We start from the raw sequence: 14513 nt of genomic DNA on the forward strand, positions 1-14513 counted from the left end.
CAAAGGCTCAAATTGCTGGTTGCGTAAAAAACTTAACTACATATCCCAAATCCAATATTTTCTTACGTTATTGATTTAACCACTTTTATAAATGTGTCATAATTTGAAAATCTCACTCAATTTTAGCGTCGCTACGCCAGGCGATTAGTTTAAGAACGAACATATATATCCTGCGCCGAAAGTCCCACAATTATGGACAGCACTGCAAACTTTACTTTTCTGCGCATGGTCGAGTTATTTAAATGTGCACTCGTCGGTGGTCATTGTACGACTGATGTCATAGTTTATTAACCCTCCTGGTGCCAAAAAATGGTCACGTGGTTTGCCTCCAGCTTGTCGAAATGACACCCAGATTTCATATTAGGGCATGTCTATTAATTTGAATGTCTATGGTTTTTATATATTTTTTTATTAATGGATTAAAAAAAAATGATCATGAATTAAAGCACTTAAAAGGATGTTAATCATTACTTGTTTGATAAACGAATTTGGAATTATTTATAGACAGAATTGCCATGTCATGTAACTTAAAGTTATTCTGATGTTGAAAAATATTTACATGTCAACATGGGAAAAGAGATTGAATCCGAAAACTCTGAATTATTCTGGTCCATATCGCCGGTTTACTATGTCGTTCGCATATTTGGCCTAGCACCTTATTCCGTCAAAGTGGAAAAGGGAAAAGCTCACTATCGCCTCACGAAAATGTCTCTTCTTTATTATATATTTGTCATTTCTATGTTCTTGCTGACCTTTATCCCTGTCACACAGTATCAAAAATTAAGGGTGGAGTCGGAAACACTCGACAAAATCTCAAAATATTCAGATTTGTATCGCACGATAAACGGAATTATTATGAGCTGGAGTTCTTTGATATGTGCATTTACAAGTAGGCAAGAAATGTGTTGGTTACTCGATGAAATGAGTGACTTTGACGAAGATTTGGGAAATCTCGGTGTTAAAGTAGACTACAGAGGGCATTACAGAAAGTATTTAATCGGGGTGGCCATTACATATATCCTGATGTTATCGTTTTTTATTTCCGATTTAATTATGTTTGTTTTTATAGAATGCAATAGCTTCTTTTATTGGGCTGCCTGTATTTTTGCCTCCTTCCTTAATTTTTCGACCTTTGTTAATTTTGTGGGATACGTTTACATGGTCATTGCACGGTGAGTACCCATATAAAATAGTTTCCTGTTGTAGCCAGGCACCGTAACGAATTATTCTAATACTCTCGTCATCTCTCGTGTCACAAATGTACTTGGGATAATTATAAAAATGATGAAAGAGTTTTGAGACTATTTTAATTTGTTTATTTAGAATAACTATACAATCTTATGGAAATAATTTAAACAGGGACAAGGAGTCGTGCGGTTTTGTGCCGTGACAAGGAGAATGCCCTTTAGGTGATTTTGCACAAAAATGGCGCTGTATAAATCATCTAAATATTATTATTATTAAGACGTTGTTGTTGCTGTCACGAATCAGCTTATTGTGCAGTGCTGTCACTGATCAGATAATGTGACATGCATATAAATGTTTGAATAATTCATTATGATGTCTGGTTACACCTTAATTTGACCTATTAATGATCTGTTTCTCTTTGAATGGTGCTATGTGTTCTCTCATGTGAAATTATGGTAAATCATCACTATAAATTCACATGAGAGAACACATAGCACCATTCAAAGAGAGACAGATCATTAATAGGGCAAATTAAGGTGTAAACAGACACCATAACGAATTATTCAAACATTTATTCAGATTTGTCTGAGGAAAATCATTTGTTTAATTTGTGCAGAGATGTGCTTTATTTCAAATAAATCCATTTCAAATGGAAATGCAAAATGCAAAATGGGTATTTTCCATTTTGCATTTTAAATGCTTTTCTAAAAACCATTTTGCATTTTAAATGCTTTTCTCAGTGCATTTTCCATTTTAAATGCTTTTTTTGCAACATTCTTCCTACTATCTCCACTCATCTTTTTTTCATAAGCCCCAAATATCAGTCGGTCTTCAACCTCGCTATGAGAGATAATTTACATTTGTCAAGTTGCTCCCTGGTAGGAGCCCTGGCAATTGAGTGATACCATTACAAAAAATACTGATTCAAATAGGTACTGAACATGGGGCCATGATGCTGTAATACTAAATTTTAGATAGCAGTTTCTATGTTTTTACGTTGGCAACATTAGTCCCGCGCAAATTTTTTGTGGTTTCATAATCTGTAGTCGTGGTGTTTTTGGATTTACCATCATGTAATATATTTGTTCTACATTGACATCCATTGATGATGGACGTTATAACGCTGTCTGAAATGTTAGCTAAAGGAAGAGGAAGTGCAACAATTAATCATAAGGCCATTAGGTCGCCCACATACAATCAAAAATATTGTAAATATTTTTAATATTAAGCATTTGCACACCGTAATATCGATGAATTGACAGACGTAATATTGCCAATTTTGTATTGACATTGTGTGTGAAGGCGGATTTAAATTCAAGCACAAATGATAAATATTCACTCCGTAATATCGATGTATTGACAGACGTAATATTTCTAATTTTGTATTGACATTGTGTGTGAAGGCGGATTTAAATTCAAGCACAAATGATAAATATTCACTCCGTAATATCGATGAATTGACAGACGTAATATTTCTAATTTTGTATTGACATTGTGTGTGCAGGCAGATTTAAATTCAAGCACAAATGATAAATATTCCAAAAATAATGTTACAGATTTAAAATTCTCAACGAGTGCATTCTCAGACTGTCTCGAACCATGGTAACCCGATCGATGTTGAGATCAAATCTTTGGACCACAAAGAGCAGCCTCGGCGCTGCATCGTCAAAATCCAAAATATCCAACGAGAGCAGAAAAAGCATCACAATTGCAGAATTCGAACATAACCCTTTGAACACTCTGTGCAAAATGCATGACCGACTGTGCGAGTGGTCTAAACGACTAAACGCAGTATATTCTATTCAGATTCTGGTGGTAACTGGTGTAACTTTTGTACTCTTGGTCATTCAGCTGTACTTTGTTTACCTGATGCTGAGCAGGAATGACCTCTATGTCTTTACCCCGCATAAGGCATGGACATCTTTAGTATGGGGATTTCTGTTCTTCATGCTGATTTTCACCATATCATTCTTCTGCGCGAAATCCAAGGAAATGGTATTTATTTTTCTTTGTGTTTTTCACCGTTCATTGAAGATTTGACCATTATCACATTAGATAAGCTCCAAATCAAACAATCTAACCCCACACAGGAGACCATGAAGTAAACCTATGCAACCCTCTTTTCAAAGAGGGGAATCAAAGAATTTTGTAAGAAGGTGTCAAGTTGTTTAGCTGGTAAATAATCCCACAGTCAACTATGGTGCTTATTCTTTATCTGTTCTAATGCGGCGAATACCAACCGTGTATAAATGTTGAGTACGCGTCTTTCGTGTCTCCGGGCTGTGCGCTAATGCGGAATGGATTAATAATGCTTTTTTAGAGCACCATTATCATTGTAATACCGGAAGAACAAATACAGCATTCTATGTTCTAAAAATTTAATTCCATCCATTAGACGAGGAAATTTATCAAACAACTGTCTGTTTTTGCAGAGTCAATTTAAATGATTTCATTGAATCTAAATAGTCGTCTTATAATTTAGATTAGGATAATGATTTTATTAAACTTTTTAGGCGAATGAGTCGATCACTTTACTGAACAAAATAAATCTTGATTTGAGAGATGATGATACGAGAGTAAGCGTAAGTAGACATTTTTATTAAATGAATCAAAACAGTCTTATGAATTCTTATCAAATTTAAGTTAATCAAGCTCTTATGCGGAAAAACAGCATTATCGAAATTAAAAATTATTGAAATAAAGCCTTTTTTGTGCAGAGTCATTCAAATTATGCGCCATATATTAAATGATTGTAAGCCCCCCCCCCGACTGTCCCTACACGGCACGACATGCATTTATACATACCAAGAATAAATCTCAACCGACAGTACAAGGCCTATGGTGATGGCCGGCAGCGCTCTCAGCACAAGTCGGTCATTACTTAATTGAAACTGACGGTTCGTGCGATCGGCGTTTGGTACATTTGTCATTGTTATAGTGATGTTTTATTTCGGCATTGTATTATATGTCAATATGTTGCAACATGTCTGGAATTTTTAATTTTCAAGTTTTATGAAAAAAATAATTTAGTAATCTGAAAAAAATATAGTTATGTGGAAAAATGGCATTATTTTTTTACTTTTGTGTGTATTGTATTCAAAACTTATGAATGAATAAAGCGTCTTGTCTATTAATTGAAATACTTTATTACATACAAATTTATTTTACTTTCAATTATGTTTGCTACAAATTAAATTTATATCTCAGAACTCACTTTTTCACAAAAACAATTAAATTTATATCTCAGAACTCACTTTTTCACAAAACCAATTAAATTTATATCTCAGAACTCACTTTTTCACAAAACCAATTAAATTTATTTCTCAGAACTTACATTTTCACAAAACCAATTAAATTTATATCTCAGAACTCACTTTTTCACAAAACCAATTAAATTTATATCTCAGAACTCACTTTTTCACAAAACCAATTAAATTTATTTCTCAGAACTTACATTTTCACAAAACCAATTAAATTTATATCTCAGAACTCACTTTTTCACAAAACCAATTAAATTTATATCTCAGAACTCACTTTTTCACAAAACCAATTAAATTTATATCTCAGAACTCACTTTTTCACAAAACCAATTAAATTTATATCTCAGAACTCACTTTTTCACAAAACCTGAGGGCGTAGCCGCTTCTTCCGCATAAGGGCTCAATTATGAAGTTTAATTCCTGCTAGAAACAAAGAAAGAATGAAAAAAGCTGTATAGCTGTCGTAAAAAACATTATTGAGTAAATTAAGGTTAAATATTACTATAACTCAATCAATTAAATATTTATGAAATTTTGGTATTGAAGACTGGCTCGTGTTGCAGGTAGAAATGTTCTGTTTGCAAATGTTACACCAGAAGGTAGAGTTCACCGCCTGTGGCTTCTTCCCGGTAGACTTCACAGTCTTGTACATGACCATGGGCACGGTCACCACCTACTTGGTGTTCCTGGTGCAGTTTGAAATGGCCACCAGGAGTGCGGTCAAACTGGCATAGAATACAAAGATGGTATTTTAAGTTGTGTCTAATAAAGTGTTGTTCAATAATATGTCACGTTTGTTTTTATTAACTCTCATGCCCTAAATATATATCACCAAGATAAAGCGAGGGAAAAACCTAAACGCTTCCAAACAAAATTGTTATAAGTTTTAAATTTTTATAACTTAACCCTTTGGACACTTAAATCAACCAAAACCGCCCGACTTGAATACTATTTTTTTCGATACCGATTTTCACTGACTTGGTATTTCTATATAAAAAAAAAAGATTCATTTGATAGTCCAGAATTGCTTGCATTGATAAGCTTTCGAATTCCACTACGTATAATAATAATAATAACATTACACTTATACAGGGTGTATCGGCAAGTACCCGACAAACTTTAACCAGCTATTCCTCAGCACATTTGGAGTAAAAAATGTTATGGGCGCTTTGCTGTCCGGTAACATTTTTTTTCCATTAAAAACAAAAAAAAAAAAAAAAATCCACACTCCGTCACTGTCATTGGCATTGTTTCTCGTGTTCAACAGCTGTTATTAGCAAGTGTGTCAAAAAGTGTCCTCGCTCTTTCGTACACACTAAATAATAATAGTTAAAAATGAGACGAATGGTGCCGTGCCATTTCATTGTGATTGTAAAAGCGCGCCAACGTAGGTACGTACGTACATTATTCAACGAAACTCGAACAAAATATTGCCAGATGGGTTTTCAAACTTTGACAAAGGATAAAACATTGGTGACATGTGGTGAAAATATGAATAATAATTTTTTTATTAAAAAAAAATGTTTAAATGTGCTAAGGAATAGCTGGTTAAAGTTTGTCGGGTACGTGCCGATACACCCTGTATAGCGCAGTTTTGTGTTATTTCACTTCAAGTGCGCTTTACTATAATAAATATAAATATAATTAGTAGTCATGTTCTTAAAATTATCCCTACAGTGCGCCTTACCCAATACAGATCAAATAATATAACACAAAAATGTACATATTAGAAGTCGGGATTTATTTGAATGCAGAAATTCTGGGACTAATTAATTCATTATTATTAATTAATTATTCCTCATTGCCCAGAATACTAATGAAGGGAAATAATTATAGTGAGGCAGTTTAGTTATGTAAAATAAATATTCTTAATAATTTTTACTATTCATATTTAAAAAGCCCTAAAAAGTGCTAGAATTTGGATGCAAACCAATGTTGCTTTAGTAAATAAATAAATCAACTTAGTACCTTTTGGTTCTAGACCATTTAGCACGCACTCTATCTCTCTTATGCTGCGAATACATTTGCGAGCCGAAATGTGAGCCGAGCCTCGAATTATGGGAAAGGAACGAAGCAACCGCAAGCGGCGTTTTGCGCCATTTGCTGTTGCTTCGTTCCTTTCCCATAATTCGAGGTTCGGCTTGCAAATGTATTTGCGCCATTATGACATGATGTATTGCCATTCCATTTTTTTCTGAGCTTTAAAAGACCGGCAATATGAAGATAAACATTAAAAGAAAGAAGAGAAAAGGTTGACTTTATTGAGACTTTTTAAATTTTATCTGGACATTATAGTTGCCCTGGCATACAAGTGAACACTAAAAAAAATTACAGAACACTTTTTGCATCCAATTCTAGGAAACACTTCCTTGCAAATAGAGTAGTGGATGCATGTCATCGATTCTATTAATATAAACCAATTTAAAGCTCGATTGGATTCTTATTTGGAGAGAAGAAAGGATTAACTTATTTTTAATTTAAAACAACTCAATTACTGTTAAACTTCTTGTGAAATCATCACCTGAGTGCTGCCTTCTCATTAAATTATTATTTGAATATTACGATGACGTGGAAAACAGTTCGGCATATTAACACTTTCCAGGCCATGCCCAAACCCTGTTCTGTTTGCATTTTTCCAGTTGTATAGACCGGTCGGTGGCCGAGTTGACATCGCGTTTGGGTCCCATCCAGGCGTAGTGTGTTCAATTCCTCGGCTGCCTAAGTCCTCCATCACAATACAAGCAACATTTTCAGCTTACTGTGGTGGTAGTAGGAGATTTTCAAATATTTCAAGTTATTCGTAACCTGGGAATGTTTGTCTTTCTTTTTAAAAATTTAATATATGAATTAATGAATATGTGCCAAAAAGCCCGGCCGGATGGAGTATGTTCACTTAAAGGAATCTGACCAGTCGGGTGATAACTGCGTCATGAACTGCATTCAGATGTGGCCGGATACGCTAATACGCGTGCAAATTCGCGGCCTGGAAAGTGTTAAATTTAAGCAAAGTATGGTCAGACTTTTGGATCAAAAAACACACCAATATGACATTTTGATGTTCTTCTTTATTCTATGTGTAAATGCGTAATTTGGCTATTTCTACTTTTTATTATCAAACTCCAGTAATTTACTTAATTTCTAAATTCCTTGTTAAAGGTTTACGATTCATACAATGAATGAATAAAATATACAGCACGATTAGTGTAAAAATATTTTCCCACCTTTCAATATTTGTTCAAACAAGATCATCGTTGGCAATTCTCACTTAACTATTAATAACGATTAATCGTTTACTGGCATCTATAGGGTTAAGACATCCCTATGATATAAAGGATCGAGGGACCTTTTTTGTTCAAAGCACAGGGTTATTTATCTTTTATTAGATTATGAATCATAAAGTAAATAAGAATATTGGATTGTAATTCGATTTATTTTGTTATAAACAATTCCGTAGTTCAACTGATGAGTCTAAGAACTTGCGACTGTTTGTGTATATCCAACTTAATTATTGAATAATTACTAGCATACTTGCATTTTTGTTTTAACTTCTCGAACACCAGTGTATCCTTAAGGATACGTTCAAAAATCATTTTTCTGAATATAACTAGCTATTCTGGGTAAACTTCACATGGTAGATTACATACTTAGATTAGATTATTTGGTAAGACAGTACAATTTACAAATACATATTTTTGTAAACTAACAAGTAAGTTATGACGAAAATAGAATAAGATGGCTAACGGCAAAAATTTTGCGGCCAAGAGTTTAATTTAAGAGGCAATTTAAAGCTTTAATTTTTGGTTTACAAGAATTTGGTCATAAAAAAATTATGGCTGTTTTTTTAAGAAGGGTTGTTATAATAACAATAAAATTCTATTTAATATGTTTTCTCATTTAATGTTTGCTACATATTACAAGGGATATGAAAATATTTTTTTTTGTGAAAAGTGGTGATATTTTGAAAAGTGGTGATGTTTTGAAAAGTGGTGATATTTTGAAAAGTGGTGATATTTTGCAGCAAAATTTATGTTATGTTCCCTTTTTGGTATTTTTCAGTAAAAAAGTGGCATGACGGTTATTGAAGTGAAACTTCTTTACGCGCGTTATGCAATTTCGAGGACCGGAGTAAAACCAACTCATGACCGTCATGAAAAACCGTGATCATTTCGCTATAGGAGCCTAGCCAATATTATATACTTAGTTTAGGTCACTCTCCAAACTCAGCTTCGCGGTCTAGAGGCAGAGCGCCCGATTGTCGTCGTGAAGAACCGAGATTCGATCCCCGCTATAGCTAATTTTTTTTTCTTTTTGTGATTTTTTTAATAATAATTTTTTTTAAAGTGATAAAATGCTCTCGTGCTGTGACTTTTCTTTTTGTGATTTTTTTAATACGAGGAAAAGTGATAAAATTAATGCTCTCGTGCTGCGACTTTTAGATATTTTGACTATATGATATTTTGGTCGAATACGTAATAACCGCGGTCTAGAGGCAGAGCGTTCGACACTCATTATGCAGGACCCGGGTTCGACCCATATTTTTATAACTTTTAATTTTTTTTATCAACGATTTGTAATAATGTGGTAAAAAATTACATAAATTTGTTAATTTACCTTTACTTTACGGTACCTATATGATATTTTGGTCGAAATATAGCTTACAAATCGAGGCGGTAGAGTCGCTCGGTATTTTGATTAATTATTTTTATTTATCAACGATTTGTAATAATGTAGTAAAAAATTACATAAATTTGTTAATTTACCTTTACTTTAATTTACGGTACTTATATGATATTTTGGTCGAAATATAGCTTACAAATCGAGGCGGTAGAGTCGCTCGGTATTTTGATTAATTATTTTTATTTTGAATCATTAAAATTACTAATCAAGGCCGATAACGACGCGTCGCGCGAAATATCTCTCCTCGCGGTCTAGAGGCAGAGCGTTCGACACTCGTTATGCAGGACCCGGGTTCGAATCCCATATTTTTATAACTTTTAATTTTTTTTTATCACATGCTACTTATAAATATGTCAATAGACAGAAAAAAAGACAGAATGAAATGAAAAGAGAGAGAGAGAAGAATACTAAAAGTTTCACTTTCGTCGTGCGTAGGCTTGCCACACACTGTATTTTTTTTTTTAATGTAAATCTAAAAAAAGAATGACAATTCACAGCGTTTACGAAGGTAAATTAGTTGCATTCCATTTTATTGGTATTCAAGCTTGTCAAAACTATAGAAAAACAAATATTTCGATTCAATGCCAAGGAAATCACGCATTTCGTAAGAAATTGCCAAAATGTGCGTCTCTAGCTATTACTTAATAATACAATGTGAATAATAATATTTTGTCTCTTATTTGCAGGTGGCGTATTCCCCATGCCCCCGAGTGCGGCCGTCCTGTGCACCACCCTGCCTCCCCCCTCTTGCTTCGGGGGCCCCTTTGTCGCCGTGGACCAACTCATAGACATCTTCAATAAAATACAGCTTCCCGATCAAGGTAACTCTACATTATACGGTTATACCTAGTTCCGTGGGCGAGGGGTAAAGTCTTCCACTACGAATCTGGAGATTGCGGGTTTGAATCCCAGTATGAAATCCCTGATGAAAGATAACCATTCAGAATCAAAAAGTTACTTGAAATGTCTTTTAAAATTTTAAACATGCGTAGCCGGGTAATTCCCCACCTTATTTCTGTCCCCACTCTATTTAGCCTTACAGTATACTAGTCTCAGAGGCTACTGTTAGTAAGGAGCAGTTGGTACTCTTGTGCAGTATTTTTACTTAACACGTCCTCTTACAAAATGGTCCCGTTTTTCACTAATGTGATGTTTGTTCTGCAGTACCCCCTCCAATAATGGAAAATGGTTGTGACACGAAGCTGTTTGACATGGCGCGCTCCGTCCATTGGATTGTGGATGATGATGGCATCTCTTCTGTGCAGCACAGGAAGGTGAGTCACTTATTCCTAAAGTGCTTATATATTGTCCAACCATCAAGCCCGCCAAGCAACTACTCACCACTCATTGAGAGAGCTACTAGAACTAATAAAAGGATACTGTCAACGACATTGCAAAACTTGAAGACACGTTGTAGAGTACTAAAAGATTTGGTAAATGCCGTACTTTCGTTTTACTACTAAACTGTTACCCGTCTAACCAAATTGCGTAAATGAGTGCCAAAGTGCCCTCGTGTGTGATGGGAAAGTGTTACATTACACGACAAACACTAGTAAAAGCCAAGGAATAACATTTAATTCGTAAATATATTCAAATTATTTTTATAAGCAATAATTGTTCGCCTGAAACACTCATCCACATTATAACAATTAACAATTATTATACAGCGAACAATTATTGCTTATAAAAATAATTGTTATCCTTTGTGCTATGCATAAATAAAATCTTGTCTTTAAAACATTAATTTATCAAAAAAATAATAATTAATATTCAAATTACTTATCGTTATAAATGATACAATTATTTCAAATGCTTCTCGAAGATTTTCAACTCCATAAGGCTAGCATTACACTTGTAAGTTTTTTCGTAAATTTACGACTTCTAGCCAATGGGCATCTTGCATTTTGAAAATCCAATGCGGCCCATTGGCTAGAAGTCGTAAATTTACGAAAAAACTTACAAGTGTAATGCTAGCCTAAGAGAAAGTGAGATAGCGAGTGTTAGAAGACCAACCTACTGGCAGTAGGTCGTCTCACACAGCGTTCTGTATTCGTCTTAGTGTAAGCGTATATTGTCATCTCAATCACACCCGTGAAGTAGAATGTAGTATTCGCCGCAACTTTTAAGTATGTAAACACTGCCAGTCCTATATCTATTTCGTTTATACACACATATTCTATAAATATATATTTTTGGCATACAAGAATGAATGTTTGAATTAAGAATTACTGAAAACGTAAGTGTGTTTGTGACATGCAACATCGTGTGTTAATTTTGGGAGACAACAACGTGTCTATATATTTGTAATGTAATTGTCACGGCTACTTCAGGAGACACACGCAGTTATCAGGATAACGCTAATAACTATATGAAGTGTGAATAGAAGTCTCACCTTGACGGGAAGAAGACTCAGATACGTGGGAAGCCATTTTGTGTAAACAGGAGTCATGGCCAAACACCCAATCACAATCCGGGTGAACTTATTTAAAGAAACTGTGCTACTGTCAAAGGAATAAGATGAAACATGAAACACAATGGCCTATGGCCTGAATGATCATAAGTATGCAGATCATTTCCTCTTAACCGGTTCTGTGCTATAAGCGCGTTCACACGCTCTTCGTTGCCGTGTACGAATACAAGATTAGAGCGTTTACTCGCCCTTCTTTATTCCTTTGTTGCTTGGTTATTCATGTATTTAGAATGATTTTAAAATGGAAAACATAGAGACATCTATTTGTATGATCGAGAAAAACTTTAATATTACAGTTTGTTAATGTTATCGACTTTACAGTGATCTGATTTTTTGCCAAAAATTCACGGCCAGCCGTGCACAGCCATACTAATTAATACTCTCCGGCATTAAAACGGTTAAATTAATAATCCTAAGGTGTCCTACAGTAAAGTGCACTAACTTGTTGTGTGTCTTTTGTATTAGTGTTTACTCACTACACTTTGATTAATTCTCATAATACATTGATAATTTTGCATTACACATTGATCGTGTCCTTTACATGTGGACAATTTCTTATTACACATTCGTCATTTCTCAATACACATTATTTGCATCACACATTGATCGTTTCTCATTTCACATTGAAAATTTTGCATTACACATTCCTCATTTCTCAATACACATTGATAATTTTGCATTACGCATTGAATGTTTCTCATTACACATGGATAATATCTTATTACACATTCATCATTTCCCAATACAAATTGATAATTTCGCATTCCACGCTGATTGTTTCTCAGTTTACATTGATAATTTCTCATTGCACGTGGATAATTTCACATTACACATTGATAGTTTCTCATTACACTTTAATAATTTTGCATTACAATTTCTCATTACAGAGACGTAAAAGAGCTGGCGATGATTCAGACGATGATGACTTGAACGCCACTCCACCTGTCAATGACATATATCGCCAGAGACAGCAAAAACGCCATGCCGCATCATAGACACCCACATATCATCATCTCCATTGTCTATGAGTGTTCAGACAGAATAATACCATTATTGTCATTGAAGATGGATGCTAATATGTAAATGTAACATGGAAAGAAAAAAAACATAGGAAACTGACTTCAGAAATTACACAATTTTTGTGGTTGTCTATGAATGCGGTGAAAGTTATTATTATTGTTTATTGTCATTTTCATATATATTTCGAAAAATTAAAATACTGCCTAAAACAATCATCTTCTTATAGGAAAGTATGACAAAATATACCTCTTTTTTAATAATAAGATGTCATACATAATAATTTATTGTACATCATTTTATAACAAAATGATAATAGGTTGTTTCGATTTAATTTACATAGACCACTGTAATATTGTTGTCTATGGAAAATCTAGAAGACGACATAGACAGAAGGCAAAATAGTTAATTTAGACTGACATCTGTGGTTAATTTTGTATAATAACGATTATTCTTGTCTTAATGAGTAACAAAACTATGTAGCATAATGAATTTATATATTTTTATGTACTGTTTTAAACCTTGTCAGAATGTAATTTTGTATATTATTATTCGTCCACCTGTTGAAAGGGGTTTTTGAATTTGGTAGCATTCCTCATAATCACTTGTGATTTCTTTCAATTTGTGTATTTTTAATGAGAAATAGTGTATTTTGGTTGCAAGATATGGCTAATAAAATTAAATTTATGATAATATTTTTTTCGTTTTCAATTTACTAAATTATGTATAATCTTCTTCTAATATACAAAGTTGATTGTCTGTTTGTGGCGGGCAGGCGTATACAAATCTGCAGCTTTATTCCAAGGTTGATGAAATATTGCACACTTGACCTTCAAAACAAGAGGAATATCACAGTCTACAAGAGATTTTGAAAAACCACCCCTCCCCCTTTTCCCACCCCTTAAAGAAGTAATTAGATACTTTTCGATGAAATTTTGCACACTTGATGTTCAAAATAAGAGGAAAATTACTGTCTACATCTGAATTAGAAAATCTCTGCCTTAAGCTCGGGCAGCACCGGGAACTTAAAACTTTCTTGACAAATTTAAAACACCAAAGCACAATACTCAATAAAACTCAAAGTTCAGAGCTCAAAGCTCAAGGCACATAGCTCAAACCCATAGATGTGCAAAATGGGTACCCAAAACCATTTGAAATGCAAAATGGAAATGGGTCAAAAATTTTCCATTTGAAAATGCAAAATGGTTTTTAGAAAAGCATTTCAAATGCAAAATACCTATTTTTAAAATGCATTGAAAATGCAAAATGGTTTCTCAGGTCAAACAATCAAAATAATTATAGAATTTTTAAACAATTTTGTCATTTAATAATTTTTTTTTTTTAGAACAAACATATTACATGATGGTAAATCCAAAAACACCACGACAGCAGATTATGAAACCACAAAAAATTTGCGCGGGACTAATGTTGCCAACGTAAAAACATAGAAACTGCTATCTAACATTTAATATTACAGCGTCATGGCCCCATGTTCAGTATTTTTTGTAATGGTATCACTCAATTGCCAGGTCTCCTACCAGGGAGCAACTTGACAAATGTAAATTATCTCTCATAGCGAGGTTGAGGACCGACTGATATTTGGGGCTTATGAAAAAAAGATGAGAGGAGATGGTAGGAAGAATGTTGCAAAAAAGCATTTAAATTGGAAAATGCATTGAGAAAAGCATTTAAAATGCAAAAAATGAATTACTTATTCAGATTGGAATAACAGGGGAGTATGGTAAAGATATTTATTTTATCTGTGAAAAAGCGCATAGCAAATTCCGTGTCAAATGTCATAATAATTCTGATTTTCAAAAGTATGTACTACGTTTATTTATACGAAAGCCTCATATGAAGAACGCTTATTTGGCTGGAAAATATAATAAAAGTCAAGAATA

The 14513-nt window shown here is 33.8% G+C and overlaps 1 protein-coding gene across 1 annotated transcript in view; it reads left to right on the forward strand.

Moving 5' to 3' along the window:
- The window catches only part of su(f) (cleavage stimulation factor subunit su(f)), a 49367-nt gene extending 36060 nt beyond the window's left edge, over window positions 1–13307 (forward strand). The window contains exons 14-16 of the mRNA XM_089648186.1: window positions 9812–9946; window positions 10290–10399; window positions 12483–13307. Coding sequence (XP_089504312.1) covers window positions 9812–9946; window positions 10290–10399; window positions 12483–12590 — 353 coding nt within the window. The 3' untranslated portion in view covers window positions 12591–13307. The remainder of the gene's footprint in view (window positions 1–9811; window positions 9947–10289; window positions 10400–12482) is intronic.
- The last annotated feature ends 1206 nt before the right edge of the window (window positions 13308–14513 follow it).

Source organism: Hesperophylax consimilis, chromosome 27 (assembly GCF_061612785.1).
Source record: "Hesperophylax consimilis isolate HC1 chromosome 27, BYU_Hcon_1.0, whole genome shotgun sequence".
Classification (NCBI taxonomy): Eukaryota; Metazoa; Arthropoda; class Insecta; order Trichoptera; family Limnephilidae; genus Hesperophylax; species Hesperophylax consimilis.